Genomic DNA, 20,570 nt, shown 5'->3' on the forward strand with positions numbered 1-20,570 from the left:
AAAACTAATTGGTTAGGATGGAATAACTATAATCGTGCCCTTCTAAGCTTTAATACGGGTTTAATGCTAATAGTCCTGTTCAATCCAGGTGGTCTCCCTGCCTAGCCTTAATTGCCATACTAGCTCACGGTACTCGAGGGTGGATTCCCAGTCACCACCCCTGAGATCCGGTTCCACTTGTTCTAAAACAAAGAATTTGATGATACTACCCGGGCAAAGAAGGGAATGCTTAAAAAAAGCATTGGTTTCTTTCTGTTTAGCCATGTCATGTAAGTGTTCAGAGATCCGTCTCCTGAATTCTCTTTCAGTCTTCCCACGAGAAACTCGAACACGTGGTACAAATACCCAGGTATACCACCCCTTTGCTTCCACAAGAGTAGGAACCAGTTGGTTTCATCCTAAACCTCCTGGATGGAATGTACACGGATTCGACATTCATTAAAGCATGGCATTGACTACAAGAGCCACATTTGTAAGTGCCCTTCTTAGATTGTTTCACCTTCTTTTTGTTTTCTGGTTTCCTTTCAAAAATTTCTTTGAAGTTAATGCCTCTTTTTCTAATGAAACTAGGTCTGGGGGGTAAAAGGTCCTTGAAATCTTCATAAAGGGCTAGAACCGGCCAGTAGTTTCTGACGGTTTCCTCCATTTCTTTGGAACTAGATGAATAAGTGTATATAAAACTGTTTGTAGGGTGGTTGGATACTCTGGAAGTTGATGGGATTGCCAACTCTGATCCTTTTCCCAAAATAGGTGTGTATAAGGTTTTCCTGAATACTTTGATCTCATCAACTAAACCCATAAACATTTCTAGGGGATATCCTCTTTCCAGGAAAAAGGCTCGCAAAGTTTTAACTTCAAACTCAAAGTCCTCATCAGTGCTACAGCTTCTACTCGCTCTTATGAGTTGCCCTTTAATGATTCCCCTTTTCTGATATAAGGGATGTGCACTATCAAAGTGTAACAACAATGAGTTAGAAAAGGTGGGTTTATGTAAAATTTAGAATGGAAAGTATTCTGGTTGAAATCCTTGAACAAGGTAATGTCCAAGTAATGGAGCTCCTGAGGGCTAGCAGTGTATGTGAATTGTAGAAAACCAGTCGAGATGTTGATGTATTGGAAGAATTCTTTGAACTCACATTCTGAGCCTCCCCAGAGGATGCAAATGTCGTCCAGGTAGCGTCTGTAAAAAAGGATGTGTAGCTGCCAGGGGGTATCAAGACAAAAGTGTGTTCCCATTTATGCATAACCACGTTAGCATAAAATGAGGCACAAGATGCCCCCATGGCGACCCCTTTACATTGCCTGAACAGTTCGCCATTGAAAAAAATAAAGTTGTTCATCAGGACCATCTCCATCAACTCCGTTAGTAAATTTGTAAGCTTATTGTTGAGGCTGGTTTCATTACTGAGAAATTATGTAAACCACTCTAGACCTTCTTGGTGAGGAATGCTCGAAAAGAGGTCCTTAATGTCTATGGTGATCATGATCAAATCAGGCGAAAAACAGGAAACAGGAATATCACAGAGAAAGTGCCAGGAGTCCTTGCAAACATGGCTGAGAAGGCATAAAAGCCTTGGTTAAGTGATCAATGAATTTTCCAATGGGCTCAGTGACACCTCCTGCACCTGATACTATAGGTCTGAACCTTAAAGGATGAGTTCCCTTATGGATTTTGGGAATCCCAAACATGACCGGTAGCCTGGGTTTTTCTACATGCAAATAATTATACACCCTCTCATTTATTACTTGCTGAAATAAAAGATCTTTAAGATAGTAATTGATCTGAGCAATAGCAATGTTGACTTCATTTCGGGATACCGTGTCGTATTGTTCGTTGTCCTGGAGCATGGAATAAATGTGTGCTTCATATTCACTAGTAAACATGAGCACTACCCCTCCACCCTTGTCCGGCTTCATAATCCTAACGTTCTCATTTTTGAGATAATTGATGAATTCAGTTTCTTGCATGGATAAGTTACATCCAGAAAAAGACTGTTTGCCTTTAGATAATTTTCTAAACTCATTTTCAACCAGCTTTTCAAAAAAGAGAATAATTGGGTGGAGAGGGGGGTTAATTAAACTAATGCGTGTTAACCCTGTGTCATCAATTTTTTGCCCCTTAAAGATTTGAGTAAGGTTCAGACTTCTAGTAAAAAGTTTCAATTCTACAAGTGCTTGAGTCAAGTTCATTGGTTTGTGAGAAACAAACTGTAAGCCCCGGGTGAAAACATCAAATGCACATTCTTCCAGATCTAAATCTGTGTAGTTATATATTGTAAAATTATCTTTGTTTAGTTTAGTACAGTTCCCTTCTAGCACTGCTATGTTGTTAGTGATTGTGTCAGGGTCAGGGTTAAAATTAAAATTAAAAACAACATCCTTTGCAAATCTAAAATCTTCAGTAGTGTGGATGTCATTCAACGCCTGGGGATCCATGTCCTGGGTACTTGTTTCTGCCCCCAAACCCCGGTCCTGCCGGGGTTCTGCTGAAAATCCTGTTTAGTGTTAGCCCTTCTACCTTTTTCCGCTAACCTCTCACTTCTCCTTAATGGTTCCTCTGTTTCCCCTTGAGTGTTATCACCCCTATCAATGATAGCAGTGTTGGTGTTATTAAAAGAAACCCCCCCTATTGTATCGGTTGGGGGCTGGGTATGCTACCCCGTCCCTATACTCTAGTAGATCTCTTTGCAATTTCCTTAACTTCCTATTGAGTATCTTGTCACAGAATAAATCAACATTATTAAATAAATTGTCATATTCCAGCTTAAAAGCATTAAAATCAACATCATTAGTTAATTTATTGTTTGACTTCCCATACATGTCAAACAGAGCACCTTGCTGACCCTCTTCAAGAGGAATCTTGATGAGTGGATGGGAAATAGAAAATTCACCTGGGGATCACTCCAGTGGCTATACTTGACAGAGGCACTGGGAATTAAGGTAGGGTGGCACGATGGCAGGGTAATCCTATGGGCTAGGCTTGTAAAGGCTCCAGGGCCATTAGCCTAGTACACACCTATGAACCTATGAACCTATTTCCTAAATGATTAGAAGCCTGAAACTCAAATGTTCATAGGTTCATAGGTTCATAGGTTTAAACTAGGCTATCTGCCCTAAGGCATTTATAAGCCTAGCCTAAAGTTTTGTGGCTTACGCCACCCCTTATATGAAAAAATACTGTGCCCATTAATTTGTTGTGCCTCTGTCCAGCAGTGACACAGAGATGATTCCCGGGATAAACCTACAATCTCCCATCCACAGGTCAAGATTTCTCTTGAACAGAGCCAGCGAGGTGCTCTGCCTCACATAGACCGGGATTTTATTCCACAGCATAGGGAGTCTCTGAGTGATAAATCTATCCCTCCAGCACGCCCTATTTATATCCATGCTAAGGTTTAAGTCACTTGCTCTAGTGGTTTTGGTGGATTTGGATTTTTTGAGGTGGAGCATGTCCATTAATTCCGGGTTGGACATGGCCTTGTATGTCAGGCACATGTCACCTCTGAGCAGACGGTATGCAACTGAATAGAGCTGGAGTTTCTTCAATCTGGCAGCATATGACAGATTTTGGAGTCCCTTTATCCTTTTGGTGAGGAACTTTTGGGGTCTCTCCAATTGCTGCAGATGTCGGGTGAGATACATCCCGAATGGGGCATTGTACTCGATCATTGGTCTGATAAGTGAAGAGTACAGGGGAACAATGACCTCACTAGATCTGGATGTGAATCCCTTCATGATCAGGTGGGCAATGTAGAAGGTCTTTCTAACCACTTTAGCAATGTGAGTGTCAAAAGAAAGGCCACTGTCAACCTGGGTCCCCAGGTCCCTGATAACCTCTTCTGTGCTTAGTGGATTGCCACCTATATGGTAGCTTGGGGTTACCTTGTTTTTCCCGAAGGGTATGACTATACATTTTTGGCTTTAACTTCAGGCCATGGCTCTGGCACCAGCTATCTGTTTCAGTGAGTCCCTTCTGAAGGATATCCGTGTCCGATGCACTTTCCACTATGGCGCCCAGTTTGCAGTCATCTGCAAACTTTGTCAGCCAAAGTCCTCCCATGTTGGCCTGTACTTCTGAGAAGTAGATGCCGAACAATAGGGGCCAAGGACCGAGCCCTGTGGGACACCACTTGTGGCCGGCTTGGAGTCTGACATAGCGCCAGCAACTCTAACCCTGTGGGTTCTGTCCTTAAGCCAGTTTGCAACCCATCTTGTGACATATGGGTTTACATTTAAGCTGGTAAGTTTTTCTACAATACCCGAGTGGGGTATTGTGTCAAGGCCTTTGCAAGGTCAAGGTAGGCTGTATGGACTGCCTTTCCTCATCAATGGCCTTGGTGACTGATTCGAAGAAGTCGAGCAAGTTCAAAAGGCTTGATCTGCCCTTGACGAAGTCAAACTGGGTCAGGTCCAATGTCTGCAAGTCCCCTATATCTTTGTTTATGAGCTCCATTATGATCCTCTCCATAGCTTTGCAGACTAGACTTGTTAAGCTTATAGGGCGGTAATTACCAGGGTCCGAGAGGCACCGCCTTTGTGGAGTGGGACCACAGTTACCGCACGCCACCCTTGGGCACGTGTGGTAAGGCTGAGATTAAACAGCTGCCTTATGTGCAGGTTTAATTCCTCATTTAGCTCATGTAGCACACAGCCGGGGACACCGTCTGGTCCCATTGATGCTGTGTTTTTAGCTTTAGAGAGAGCAGCTTTCACCTGTGCATTTGAGATGTCTGGGAGGCTACACTCTGCTGGGATGGTTATCTCTCCTTTAGGGGGGAGATGGGGGTGAAGTTTGCACTGAACCTGTCTGCCAGTATGTTGGCAATGTCTGTGGGTTCAGTGATTTTTGTATCATTTTGGACTAATTCTGAGCATATCTGGGAGTTTCCACCCAGGTTCCTAACATAGCTGAAAAAGGCCTTATGATTGTCCTTTGAATCCATGGCAATTTTTCTCTCAAAATTGGCCTTAGTTGATTTTATGAGTGCTCGTATTTTTACTAATAATGATCAGGGTGACTTCCCTTTTATGGATTTTGTTCTATCATGTAATAGCTTTCTCCTCTTATTGTAAAGTTTGTTAATGGCTGGGGTCCACCAGACTGGACGTTTGCCTTTGTCGAAAGAGTCTGGTTTTATTTGGGATTGCCTGATCCATGCAGTCCTGGAGGTGTTCATAGAAGGCATTTGTAAGGGCTTCCGCAGCTTGGGTTGTGGTTTCCACTGGCTCAGGGGCCTTGAAGGATACCACACCAGTCTTGGGTAGTGTGAAGTTTGCTTTAGAGAAGTTCTTCACTGTGGTCTTTTTTGTTTGGGGTGGGGGTGGGATGTGGATTTCCAGTGAGATTTGTTTATGATCAGATCTCAGCAATGAGGGATATACTTCTGGTGTGGAGCATTTTGTCCCCATGTTTGTGATAATGAGATCTAGTATATTTTCTCCTCTCGTGGGAACAGTGACTAGCTGTTCCATGGCATTTGAATTTATGAACTCCAGGAACCGTTGGGCTAGAAAGTTAGGGCTTGAGTAATGTTCCCAGTCTATATTCGGGTAGTTGAAGTCACCCAATATGATGGTGTTTGGAGATACATTTATACCCTCCAGTGTCTTCAGGAAGGCTGTGTGGGGTTCCTGAGTTTGAGGGTGGCCTGTAGCATGCTACAATTTGTAGAGCAGTTTTGCCTATGGTTAGTTGCACCTGGATGGTTTCCGCTTGCGTTGCCACCAACCTTGAGGTGTGGGTATCCTTTATGAATATGGATACACCCCCTCCTTTTGTGGTGTGGTCCGGGTTTTGGGGCCGGAACGCATGATATGAGGTAAAACCTAATAGTGCCGGGGTGCTCTCAGGAGCCTTGAACCAGGTTTCAGTTACAGCACAGACATCGATGTTCTCCATACTGAGAAGGGCCTCGAGTGCGTGCATTTTGAGATTTAGACTTCTGGCATTGAGCAGCATTACCCTCAGTTTCCTCCCATTGAGCAGCATTACCCTCAGTTTCCTCCCATTTTTGTTTTCTAGGGTGGTAGGTTTAGAATTTGAGCCTTGCCTAAAAAAGGCACTATGGGGGTGGCAAGAGCCTTAGCCAATATCCGGAATCCCAGGGGTGACAGGTGCAAGCCATCCCTTGCGAAGCAGCGTGGCTTGTCAAGCATGTCATCCCAGGCAGACAGACATTGGATCCCCTTTGAATGACACCAGACATTAAGCCAATTGTTAAAGCTGATCATCTTGTCTCTATATTGTGGCATCATTCTTGGTGAAGGAAGGATACTGCTCAGGGTCAGGGTCATACCTGCTTGGGCTACATAATCAGAGAGCTCCTCTATGTCTCTTTTCATGTAGTCCAGGGAGGTACATCTCAGGCCGTTCACACCAGCATGGACAATGACTGTGTCATATTTGTACTTGCCATGGAGTGACCAGAGTGCTTGTGTTATGTGGTGGATTCTAGCACCCGATAGGCAGCTTACTGTGACCCTCTCCTTGTTCAGCCTGGTGAGTGGGACGTCAGTGTGTCTGACTATGGAGTCACCTATGACAAGTATGTTTGGTGTTGTATTTGGACTTAAGGGCTGTGACTGCTTTGCACACTGCTTTTGTGGTTTATGTGTTGCTTGTGGGGTGTCTTGAGGTAGTAGTTGTTTGGGTGTCTGCTTTGGAGGCCTCTGCTGTTTAGGTAAATTTTACTCAGAGCCTCCGAGTATGTCTTTGTGTGTTTATGTGTTTGATTCAGTGGTGTGGTAGCATTATGTGAGGCTGGTTTTGTGGTGTGTGTAGTTGCCTTCTCCTCCTGTCTGGTCTTGCCAGTCCTGAGTTGAGAGAGCTCAGCCTCCAGTTTGGCTAAATAGCTGCATCTCTGGCAAGTATTTGTGTTATGTGGGAGGAGGAGAGGGTTGTCTGTGTACATGAGGCAGTTATAACATTGCCTCAAGATTCCCAGATTCACCAGCTGGACCAGAGAGGAGATTGACAATTGACCTTTGGACATACTAGAATAATATTGGGAATTCCTTAATAATTGAAAACAAGGGCCAGTGGGGAGTGAGGGTGTAGTGCTTTAATTTTAGTGCTGACTTATATAATTGCTTTAGTGAGCAAGTGCCAGGTAACTTGAGTGCAATGTGTTACAAGTAACTAAATGCAAAAATGACAAACAGTAACTTTCTTTCAAGTGAAACAAGGAACTAGTACAGTAAGCAATGCAGATATCACTAGTGATCCACAGAAGCGCTGAGAAGCCGTGTATTAGGTGGAATTAGCTTCCAGGAAATAACAAGCAAACAAACAACAAGCATATAAACAAAGCTAGATTCAGCAGGCCTGGATCTAGTCTATGCTAGAGCAAACAAGGTGTACCAATTTCAGTAAGATACAGTTCAAATATTCAGGCACTATAAACCTCTAACCAGAAATTCCCAGCTCAGAAGGGCAGAGTCCAGCCTCTTCTCCCACAAGAGTGCAGACCACGAACCTTCTTAATGTAAAATAACTGGCCTGAAGCCCAAGTACCTAAACCAGAACTAATACCCTTGGACACTGGGCTCTCAATCAGCAGTTCCTAACTTAGACGGATGAAAGCTACCTGTCCTGCCACCACAGTGCTTGCCACAAACCTTCCTAATGTAAAACAACTGGTCTGAAGCCCAAGTGCTTAATCCAAAAGACTTAGAATGATAGCTACACTTTAATCAAGTTACAACCAAGCAGTAATAAATACAATTGAATACTTTAGAGAATGTCTGGATTAATGCTCAAGTTACACAAACAAAGCTAGATCCAGCAGGCCCGAATCCAGTCTATGCCACAGCAAACAAGGTGCACCAATTTCGGTAAGAAGCAGTTCAGATATGCATGCACTATAAGCCTTTAACCAGAAATTCCCAGCTCAGAAGGGCAGAGTCCAGCCTCTCCTCCCACAAGAGTGCAGACCACGAACCCTCTTAATGTAAAATAACTGGCCTGAAAGCCCAAGTGCTTAAACCAGAATTAATACACTTTTAGAATAACAGACACTGAGCCCTCAATCAGCAGTTCCCAACCTAGAAGGATGTAAGCTACCTGTTCTGCCACAACAGTGCAGACCACAAACACTCTCAGTGCAAAACAACTGTTCCGAAGCCCAAGTGTTTAAACCAAAAGGCTTAGAATGAGTTACACCAAGCAGTAATAAATACAATTGAGTATTTTTAAGATGATGCAAAAGTAAAATGAAGTAGGTAGAAACACAAGTACAGTAAAAGCAGATAAAAAAAAAATTTATCTGAACAAGTGCTGAGATCAAAGAAACAGATTTGAGTGCTGAAACTAGAAAACTGGCTAGTTATAAGAAAAAAAAAAAAACAAGCTAGAAGGCTTCCCTCAAACACAGAAGGGCTTGGGGGCTCAGAAGCCTACAAATAGTCTATACCACTTAACAGGAAAGGCAGGAAATAAGTTTAATTTTTTTTTTGTCTGTTTCCCAGATGCTCTCTTTGTACACAGTAGGAGTGCCTGAAATCAGAATATGATCTCACTGCACTCAGTTGAGTGAGCAAATGAGATGGGCCCAGAGGCAGGCTGAGGGCGGGCAGTTTCAAGGCCACTAAGATTAACACCAAAACAAAAACAGGGAGGGTGGGTGGGAATAACTGAAGAGCAGAATAACTGCCGCTTGAGTTAAATATTCCTTCAACACAGTTTAAATCAAATTAAATACTGTATTTTTTTAAAAAAAGTGCAGATAAAGGTACTTAAATTCTCTTATACGTCCATTTGAATATAACCAAGTTCTTAGCCGGCCAAAGCTGAGGTTTTTAAGCAATAAAAATTTCACAATGCACCACTTAAAAAGGCAAGGACAGGAAATCAAAGAATGTGGCTACCCCCACACCTGTAATTACTAGCAAATAACACACTAGCTTCAGTTCAAGTTACTAAAGAGCAGAATAACTGCCACTTGAGTTAAATATTCCTTCAACACAGTTTAAATCAAATTAAATACTGTATTTTTTTTAAAAAAAGTGCAGATAAAGGTACTTAAATTCTCTTATACGTCCAGTTGAATATAACCAAGTTCTTAGCCGGCCAAAGCTGAGGTTTTTAAGCCATTATTCATGCCATTATTTACTGACTTCAATCCTTAGATCATTCCAATGATTTGCCAGAAAACCACAAATTTTATGAGGAACAGAGAAAAATATAAGCCAAAAGTCTGGACATTCTGCAAAAATCTGGGCAATTGAGAGGTATGTCAGGGTGTTGAGAGGTATGTTAGAGTAAATCAAGATCCATACATTTTCATTTTCTTGCATAGCGCTTCTGTGCAGGGGTGAAGTCAGTAAATTCCATTTTGTACTCACAAATGATTATTGCTGCTGCCCCAACCCTTCTGGCATTTAAAATAAATGGGCACGTCACTCATGTTGCTGTGCCCTGCCATCACTTAGTATGTAATGATTCAGCTGCTCAGCCATGATGAATGTTGTTATACAGATTGGTCAGAGAGTTGCACATGGGTGGAAGTGAACATGCATTTCCTGATGGTAACAATTACACATCTGACAAGGCTGCCATGGGGTGGGGTGGTTAGTGAATACTCCCCAGCAACAGCAGTATGACACTGCATCAGCATCCCTGATCTCCCCACTGGCACTGGGTGTGAGTTGTGTAAAGCCTGAAGGAGGGCATGGTGGGTCCAGTACACCAACTAAATGAGAAGAGCAGGGCACCCAGTAAATGTGAAGAGCAGTGCACCGACTAAATGAGAGGGGGGAGTGCACCCACTAAATGAGAACAGCAGTGCACCCACTAATTGAGAAGAGCAGTGCACCCACTAAATGAGGAGTCATGCACCCACTAAATGAGAAGAGCCGTGCACCCACTAAATGAGAAGAGCCATGCACCCACTAAATGAAAAGAGCAGTGCACCCACTAAATGAGAAGAGCCATGTACCCACTAAATGAGAAGAGTAGTGCACCCACTAAATGTGAAGAGCATTGCACCCACTAAATGAGAAGAGGAGTGCACCCACTAAAGGAGAAGAGCAGTGCACCCACTAAATGAGAAGAGCCATCCACCCACTAAATGAGAAAAGCAGTGCCCCCACTAAATGAGAAGAGCCATCCACCCACTAAATGAGAAGAGCCATGTACCCACTAAATGAGAAGAGCCATGTACCCACTAAATGAGAAGAGCAGTGCACCCACTAAATGTGAAGAGCCATGCACCCACTAAATGAGAAGAGCAGTGCACCCACTAAATGGGAATGCACTCACTAAATGAGAAGAGCCATGGACCCACTAAATGAGAAGAGCCATGCACCCACTAAATGAGAATAGCTGTGCACCCACTAAATGGGAAGAGCTGTGCACCCACGAAATGAGAAGAGCAGTACACCCACTAAATGAGAAGAGCCATGCACCCACTAAATGAGAAGAGCCGTGCACTCACTAAATGAGAAGAGCTTTGCACCCACGAAATGAGAAGAGCCATTCACCCACTAAATGAGAATAGCTGTGCACCCACTAAATGAGAAGAGCTGTACACCCACTAAATGAGAAGAGTCATGCACACACTAAATGAGAAGAGCTGTGCACCCACTAAATGAGAAGAGTCATGCACCCACTAAATGAGAAGAGCCGTGCACCCACTAAATGAGAAGAGCTGTGCACCCACTAAATGAGAAGAGCAGTGCACCCACTAAATGAGTAAAGCCATGTACCCACTAAATGAGAAGAGCAGTGCACCCACTAAATGAGAAGAGCCATGCACCTCTAAATGAGAAGAGCAGTGTCCCCACTAAATGAGAAGAGCAGTGCACCCACTAAATGAGAAGAGCCATCCACCCAGTAAATGAGAAGAGTCACATTCCTATATGAAAGATGTACAATATAAAATTCAGAAACAAACCTTCTTGTGAAACTCATCTATATTATGGCATATCTTTTTTCATTTATGCTTTCCTGTCTGGATTAGTACTACAAGGCCAGTAGTCTCTTTTCAGGGAAAAACTGAACTGGTAGTCACACTGACTCAGGAATCTGGCCAGAGTCCTGGGGAAATTCTCCTACTCTTTTTCACAGGATGCTGTGGTTTCTTTTACATCCACCTAAGCAGCAGCCAACTTATGCATATAAGACCTTGGTTTAATGTCTTATCTGAAGGATGCCACATTTAGGAATTTAACTGTAGAATAAAAGGAAAATGCTCATATCCCAAAAATTAGAACAAAAACCTCATGGTGGTATAATTAACTCCAAAGGGTTAACAAAGAGGGACCAAATGTAAATCCTGCACTGCTAAATATGAACTACCAATGGGTATGTCAACAAATGGTAACCACAAAATATTTTGTTATATAAATAACTTCAAAAAATACCCAGCATTGGAATGATCTTTTCTGTAGTGGAATCACCCACTAAAACCCTGAAGATACAGATAATATCCTTGTAGATAAATTCAACTCCAACTTCTCCCCTCTGTCATCTCCAAATTTCTCAGTAGAAAGTATTCGGTGCATGCCCCAGCAATTAACTCTGAGCATACACTCAAGTCACTCTCCACAACTGAAACACCAGTTGTATGGGTCCAGATAATGTACCAGGCTGTTTCCTGGTCAGTATGAAACACAAACTATCAGCAGACTTTGTTACACTATTCATCCAGGGGCTCTTCCCTGGATACATACCAGAAGCCTGGAGAGCAGCAGTAGTAGCTCCCCTAGACATGGGAGGCCACAGCAGAGACCCTGACACAACTACAGACCTATTGGTAGCCTCACCAGCGTCATGTGAAGGTAGTAGAACAGATTATCAGGGAATTCAAAAACAAGGACATAAGAAACCAACAGTTCCTATATCCCTCAAACCAATCTGTCTTTGTTTAAACTGGATCATGACTATCAAAACCTAACTGACATTCTCCGGCGAGTCACAGAAGTACTAGAAGAGGCCAACTTCATGTGCACAGCTTATGTCAAGGATTTTACTTTTGATAATTTCCTCACTCTGGCACCATGAATAAACCAGTAAAACTCAACATAACCCCTGAATTTTCAGCTGGCTCCTCTGATGGATGGACACCTTTATTTTAGGCTAATTTCATACTACATAACTGTTTGAAATTTGAGACCTGTTAGGTGTGAGTCTTGGAGTAGCAAAATTAATCAAAAATTCAGATTTTACACACATCAAGTCCAACATTGCTCTTTCCTCACAATATTATTCTTACTTTCTTTAAAATAATATTGATTTTTTACCCCATGAATACACACACACACACACACACACACACACACACACACACACACACACACACACACACACTACATATTTTTTTTTTGGCTAACATTAATGAAAGAACAGTCAACAAGTAATTATTTTTTCTAAGTTAGGGGATAAAATGTATCATAGAGAATCTAGGACACTCAGAACGTTTGGGATCTAGAAGCCTCCAGAACCTTGGATGCATAACATAAACTGAACACAGGCTTAACATGGAGCCCTGTCTAGTACAAAACAGGCTGTTCTCAGAGGTGTGCACTGATGGTTGTTACAGCTTGTAGGGGACTGTAGAACATTTGGTTATTATTCCTTTACATTTTCTCCCATTCAAACCTCAGGATGATTTTTAAATCGAAGTTTGCTGTAGTTTGTCTAGGGGAAGTATATTGTCTAGCAGCCACAACTTGGAATACACTGCCGGATTATCATTTTGGTTCACTTTCCTTGCTGTCAAATAACAGAAGTGTACACAGGTGGCTACTGTTTCAGAGTAAAGCATGGTTGTGCGCTTATGTCTCTGTGTTTGACACGTAAAGTTGACATATGAGTTGTAATATCTGCTCTTTCACTTCTACTCTAGTTTGATACTAGTAGAGTACTCAGAAGGTGACTGTCTTTTTTGAATCATTGAAAAGCATACATACTTTTTGTGATACATAAACACAGGGGTCAAGCCCCTGCATACCATCCTAATAATATATAACTCAAGATTACTAATCTACAGGTAAAAAGGCAAATCACACTCACCAAGACTGTTGACGGTAAAACCACAGGGGCTACTTACTTTGGCAGAGTAGCACGTGTTGTATGCTGGTCTGAAAATGTCAGTATTATGATTTATGTATTACAGCTCAAGGTGTTAGCAGCCTATTTTTGTAGTCACGCTTTTGACAGAGCATGTTATTGCACTGATGTTTACATTAGACCTGCACGCGCACACAAGCACACACACACACACATTATACATATATACACACACACACACACACACACACACACACACACACACACACACACACACACACACACGGAAACCTCGAGTTTCTAAATACTGAAATATCAAATTTCAGTATTTCGAGCCCAAGAAGTCGACCATATTAATAGCGAAAGTTTAGGAAGTTAAAATAAAACCTTGAATACCGGAGGTGTCGAATTTCGCGACTTCTAAAGTTCCGCCATGGTCAGCGTATTCAGGTAAGTGTGGTATTTGTCTATTTTTAAGAGTGGTAAGTGAGAGCGAGGGAGAGTAATACCGCAAGAAGATCTCCAGGAATTTTCCAACAGCAATAGAGAAGAGAGAATCCCAGCCTCTATTGTTAGGTTTAGAGGTATGTACAAGCAGTTTGTCTGCTGGATCTTGCTGGACCTCAGATTTTTATAGGGGTGATGAGGGTAGATAAAATTGGAGTATTGAAGGGTTATAAAAGAATGTTATACAATGGTTATTTGGTGAATTTAATCAGGTTTTTGTAGTTCAGCCATCCTAGATGCTTCAAGTTTATGTAACGGTGGGTTCTATATGGGTTACCTGTGGCAACTAATGTTATTGTATTACTCCAATTTATCAGTTATTCTTGATAGATTATGAAAATGGGTGGAGGTATAGAGGAGTGTAGAGATTAGATGAGTGAGTCATTGTAGTTTTAGCTGTAGGGGAAAGGAAAGGCGAATCCTATAGAGAGTGCCAAGTTTTTGTTGACATTGACAGTCTTTTATAGTATTGTTGATATGGATGTCATAGTTGAGATTATTATTGTCGATTGTAACCAGGAAAACACTAATGTGGAAACCAAACCAAGAAGAAAGTAGCATTGATAACTCAGGAACTCCAATTAAATATCCTGGGGTTTATTAGGGCTCCAATAAAATCCACAGCAACAAAAATACAAACAGCACAATACTTAACTCACAAGCATAAACGCCTTCAAAGTCACTGCGCTGCTTTCAGTACACACTTCATCAGATGAATAATGAACCCACTAGAACATCTTTTATATATTGTCACTAATAAATAGAATGATTGATAAATTGATGAATTAATTTATATTATGTTACAACTGAAAAAATTTTAATTAATCTAATGTGCATTTGAATAATATGGTATAGTTTTCATTGTTTGTATTAACTATTAACTGATTTTTAAACAAAGGACTAGATGTTTTAACAAGTATTAAAATTAAAATAAAACCTACTTAAACATGTTAAATAGCAATAAAAACGTCATTACAAAATATAAGCAGCATAACCCATTATATAAACTTTTGGCTTATATCTAGTGACCGTTAAAATTATTACATCACAACTTTAATAACTTCCTACCTTATTATAAATCATAACAAAAATATGTTAAAATTCTAAAATGATCTTAAGGAAATCAATTGTTGCAGACTCAGTTACTTTGTTAACAATTGATAAACTGATTTGATATTTCTTTAATGTTAATTCAATAAAAGCACAGAATTCTAAAATATTAATAAATATGAATAAAAATGAATAAATAAATAACTCACAAAAGTGGGATAAAACTGTATTGTGGCTGCACATAGACTAAAACACAGAACTATTTTGATTTGTTAGGAGTTAAGCACCCTAGTATTACAATTTAGGCTGCCCTCTAATTTGAGCAGAGGTAGAATACTAGTATGTTCATTGAGCCCCTGGTGGATTGTAGGATTCTAATGTCATTTGCCACCAGAGCCTCTGTATTCCAACTTCTCTTCCCAGGGCCCTCCTCTAACATCTTTATCTGTATGCTCAATTTATTAGAAAAAGAAAACTAGCTTGATGACATTCTTGACTATGTTTAAAACAAAGCATTAGTTTCCTTTCCATTTTTAATATCGCTTAAATGTTCAAATATACGCCTTTTTCAACTTCCTTTCTGTCTTCCTATAGAAAGACTTGGACATCAGACAACTTACAAAAATATACTAGACCCATTGACTCACAATTGTAGAAGAAAAAAAACCCCCATTTAATTTCGTGTCTGCTTTGGTGGCCTCTGCTGTTTTGGTAGATTTTTGATCAGAGCCTCCGAGTATGTCTTTGTGTGTTTATGTGTATGATTTGAGGTTGTGATGGTATCATGTGAGACTGGGTCTATAGTGTGTGTGGTTACCTTCTCCTCCTGTCTGGTCTTGCCAGTCCTATGTTGAGAGAGCTCAGCCTCCAGTTTGGCGTATAGTTGCATCTCTCGCATGTATTTGTGTTTTGTGGGAGGAGGTGAGGGTTGTCTGTGTACATGAGGCAATTGTAACATTGCCTCAATAATCCCAGGTTCACCAGCTGAGCAGGAGAGGATATTAGCAACTGATCCCTCGACATGCTAGAAGGAATAGACAGAAAAACTTAAAAAAGGTTTTGGGAATGTGGGTGACCGAGAAATGGGGTCTGCTTTTTGGGGTACTTTCTATAACAAGAGTGCTGTATCGAGGTGATAAGTACTGTAGGAGCAAGTGCTTAGCTATACGGATAGAGAATAGTCTACTTGGGAGTCAAGTAGAGATAATTTATAGTTGGAGGATACACTAAATAGAACAGTAGTACACTTTGAGGAAGGTAGTTTTAAGGGAAAATTTGAAGAGTGAACTTTAGGTAGCCCTAATAGTTTAAATCCGCTTAACCGGCACTGCCCTAGTGTACACACTTGAGTGTATTAGCCTGCAAACAAAAAGTTTTAAAAAATACTTATGATCAAGAAAGTTGCTTTTTCTGCTCTCTGCTGGCTTAGGAACTCTGCAGGGGACCACAAGGAGCTATGCCTAGTTCTCTAATGCCAGAAAAGCCTGCCAAAGTGTGCTTTATAGCAGGGGGCTGGAAAAAACAGGAAATGACCCAAAATGGCCAACAAATTACAAGTTGCTGCTTCTAACCACTCCTCTGAGGACAAACAAGCAGCTCAGTACTCCCACTCCCACTGGTGAGTAAAGAAACTACCTCTGGCCACACAAGAAAATGGAGGAACACAGAAACCAAATACAAAGCCCAGGGATCAGCAAAATCTGATCACTGGAACAACTAGCAAGTAAAGTTTAGGAAAGGAGAAATATTTTTTGTTTTTTAGTCAAACAGACAGGAAAAAATGCAGTAAATGCTTTGTTTTCGACTAAATTGCTATCAAAGGCTGGTACACTTGAGTGTATTAGCCTGTTAGTTACTTTTAAGCAATACTTTAGCCCACAAGTGCAATCAACAATATAAGCTCACAAAAACAGGAAAATAAGGCAATAAAACAGTAATACAGGCACAAACAGTAGTCGAAAAGCTTAAAAGATCGAAAAATGCAAACAAAAAGTTTTAAAAAATATTTATGATCAAGAAAGTAGGTAGTATATTTATGTAGGATTTATTAGTATTTCCTCCTTTTGTAATTCATACAGGATACACATACAGGTAGTATATTTATGTAGGATTTATTAGTATTTCCTCCTTTTGTAATTCATACAGGATACGCATACAGGTAGTATATTTATGTAGGATTTATTAGTATTTCCTCCTGTAATTCATACAGGATACGCATACAGGTAGTATATTTATGTAGGATTTATTAGTATTTCCTCCTTCTGTAATTCATACAGGATACACATACAGGTAGTATATTTATGTAGGATTTATTAGTATTTCCTCTTTCTGTAATTCATACAGGATACACATACAGGTAGTATATTTATGTAGGATTTCTTAGTATTTCCTCCTGTAATTCATACAGGATACACTTATAGGTAGTATATTTATGTAGGATTTATTAGTATTTCCTCCTTCTGTAATTCATACAGGATACAGGTAGTATATTTATGTAGGATTTATTAGTATTTCCTCCTCCTGTAATTCATATGGGATACAAATATTGGTATTTTATAACTTCCCATCTCTCTGTGTTTTATTTTTCTATATTGCCATAATTTTTCCTACATACCTTGATATTTTATAAAACTTTACAAATTTCAGTTCTTAAGATACTAGTCACAGAGTATTGCAATTTTCAGAATCAGTGCCGCCTTTATCCTTTATGCTAATTGCCAACTACATTATCTGTTTTTCTTGCTTCAAACGTCTAAGCTGTTGTTAATGGATGCATTTTTTTAGTAATTCTTTATGGTTCAGGTTTCCAATGTCCCTCAGCAACTTGCATGTTATACTGTTTGCTCAGTTTCTATTGTAATAACCTTGACACATTAAGTTTTTTAGTATACAAAATTTCAGTTATTAGTGTATCACAACTTGCAACAAGATGAGTGACTCTTTCAATTATGTACTGCAAAACCTTTATCTGTATCACCTATCCTTTCTAATGGATTTTGTGAAACATTGGGCACGTTGTCCTCTAAGTTGACCCTGCCTTATTAACATTTCATCTTCTGGTTTGTATCTGCCTTGCCTGTGTGGTTGTTCATGAATTTTCTGTATGTACACTCCGTACAATTCTGGGCTTTCCATGTTCTCATTTTTTCCTGCTTCCATTCTTTATATTCTTCCTTTTTTGGCACTTTGTACTGTGAGCTGATTTTTGTTCATTTCTCATTTCATGTCCATGCTTTCCTAATATCATTTACTAGCTGGAGGAAATATGTCATCTTGGACTTGTTTTCTTTATGGAATAGACGGTTTACTATGCTTGGCTCAGATGATGTGACTACATTTATATGCAATCCTACAAACAACAATCTATGCATGAGGTCAATTTCAAGGAGGCTCATGCCTTATCTAGACCAAGCAATATATATTCATGCCAAACAATGTTTTTTTCATATCATTTGATGATTATAAAGCAGTTTTCTTGTTTTCCTATCATACTTATCTAGTGATTTTTCGGAACCCAGTCAATCATAGGTAAGCTATAATTTAGAACAGGAAGTACAGGTTGGTTTATAACTTGAACCTTATTCGTAGATATCAAAGCAGTTCTCAATTTTAGTTTCAGTCTTCTAAAACATTTCTTACCGAGCTCTGTTCTCATCTGTTCATGTTGTATTGCTGCCCCTTCATCTATTGCTAGGTATTTATACACCCCCGTTTGTACAATTTTTTATACCTTTTTCCTTCAAGAGGTTTATATTTTCTGAGTTATTCAAATTTCCTGCTATAAATGTTGCTTCACCATATTTGTTGAGACCAAATCACATTCTTATTACATCTTTAAAGGTCTGAATGACTTGTAGCTGAACTGTTAGATGTTTGTCAGATGAGTAATTCAGTCTTAGATAATCCACAAAAGGCAGGTGACATGTCTCTTGATAAGAATATTTTCTTTCACTCATACTGAATCCATGACCTAAACTGAGTAAACAGTTTAACAGATTGACAGCAAAGCAACAAAACAGTAACAGTTACAAAAGAAAAAAACACCTTGGAGTATTCCAACCTGGATTTTTACACCCTAGATAGTAATTTATCCCATTTTAGTGGTTCAACTGCAAAGTGGTTTGCCACTTTTTCATAGTAATTGCAGCATAACGAATAAATGTATGGTGACTGTTGCACATCTGTTATTATTCTATAATCCATGAGTAAGGAATACCATTGAATGCTTTTTTTTGTAATCTATCCATGCCATACTGAGATTTCTGTTCTTTTTCAACTGTCTATTATGACTTGTTTAGCTAAAGATGATCCTTAGTTCAATAGGAATCTCTTTTATTCCCCTTTTGTTCTAATGTCATGATCTAATTTTATCTAGAAGACTATATACTTGGCCTGCATTAATTCCTGCATATGGTTTCTATGTTGTTGCTGGAAGACAAGTTGTTGAATTATAGTTCTTAGGGTAATCTACAGGTTCAGTTTTTAAGTATGAGCCTATTTTCCCCACTGTTATCCAGACTGGTGTCAGTCATTTTAAGGTGCACCTATGGGTAGTTATTTTCTGAATATTAAATAATGGTGCAAATATTGTAATACTTTTAACCACATATTGGACACAGTGAGTGCACCTTGTGTTTTTCAGTTGGGACCCTTCCTTAACTTTACTTGAGTAACAGCCTTCATTCCAATTCACATCCTCTGTAATAGAATTTGATACTATTTTTGCAGTTTTTAATTTCTCCAAGTCTTTTGGGTTTCTGATACCATGATGGGAATGGACCCCATTCCTAAGTCAAAGTATGATTAAAGTTCATGAAATTAGTACTGTTTCACTCTTTGATGTCAGCCAAAAGTGCTCTTTGCAGCACCCATAATGTGACCAGTAATGACTCCTTCTGCACTTCGTATGGATATCTAAATATCATTGTAAATTATTTTTTGTAAGACCAGTTGTTCCTACTACTGTTGGAACTGTCTGAGTATCTTTCTTCCACATGGCTCTTGTTACTGCCTGCAGATCAAGGTATTTTATGACTTTGTGTCTCTCTGTATGCAAGACACTATAGTCACTAGGTGTGGCGATTTCAATGATCAATGGTACTTTTGTCTTCTTTACTTGGACCATTATATCCAGTTTTCTAGCATCTATCTTTTGGAATGTTGGTACTGGGTGATCCCACATGATGTAAACTTCATCATTTTCTATGATTCTCTGTGGCTCATGTTTCCAGTGTTTTCAGCCACTTTGATATCATAATGTTTGCAATCTCCAGTGTAGCAATCTCGCCACATTATTATGCCTTTCAGTATACAGTCCCTCTGCCATAAGAGAGTCGCAACCAGCAATAAGGTGTGAAACTGTTTCCAATTCGGTTCCACAAAACCTACATATGTCTGTTTCTCCTACATGTTCAATGACTTGGTAAACCTGCGTTTATGTAGCCCACTATCTTGGGCTGCCAATATTAACCTTTCATTTCTTGATGTAAATTCACCTCTCCTTAACCATTCCTCGTTTGCTCTAGATCAACATGAGGCTCTTCCAGAAGTTTTCTATACTTGCAACTATATTTTCTGTTTTTTCCACATTTCTTGCCTTCTCATCTGGTCCTTCACCTTATATTCTTTCTTTTGTTTTTTAGCACATTCAGTTGCTGCCTGGTTTTATCCATTTCTGTTTTGATTTCCATTCCTGCTTGATGTTGATATGCTTCTGCTAAATTAAGCAGAGATGTCATCTTAGATTTATTCTCCTCATCTTTCAAAACTTTCACTATATATGGATCTTGTGAGGTCAGTAGATATGTGTGGAGTTCCACGATTGCAGATTTATACATGTAATCAATTTCAAAGAGGTCCATCCCTCCTTCAGAACGGGGAATACATAATCTTGGTATACACTGATTTTTATAAATCATCTGGTGAGCATGAAGCATCTTTCTTGTTTTAATATCCAATCTGTCCAACACTTTTGGGGGCCACTCAATCACTTCAAAACTATAAG

At 39.9% G+C, this 20,570-nt stretch overlaps 1 protein-coding gene across 1 annotated transcript in view; it reads right to left on the reverse strand.

Moving 5' to 3' along the window:
* Window positions 1-304: 304 nt before the first annotated feature.
* Window positions 305-20,570, reverse strand: part of LOC122797913 (zinc finger protein 79-like) — an 88,218-nt gene continuing 67,952 nt past the window's right edge. Inside the window, exon 4 of the mRNA XM_044066431.1 lies at window positions 305-947. Coding sequence (XP_043922366.1) covers window positions 305-947 — 643 coding nt within the window. The remainder of the gene's footprint in view (window positions 948-20,570) is intronic.

Source organism: Protopterus annectens, chromosome 3.part1, assembly GCF_019279795.1.
Source record: "Protopterus annectens isolate FY-2018-M chromosome 3.part1, PAN1.0, whole genome shotgun sequence".
NCBI lineage: Eukaryota > Metazoa > Chordata > Ceratodontiformes > Protopteridae > Protopterus > Protopterus annectens.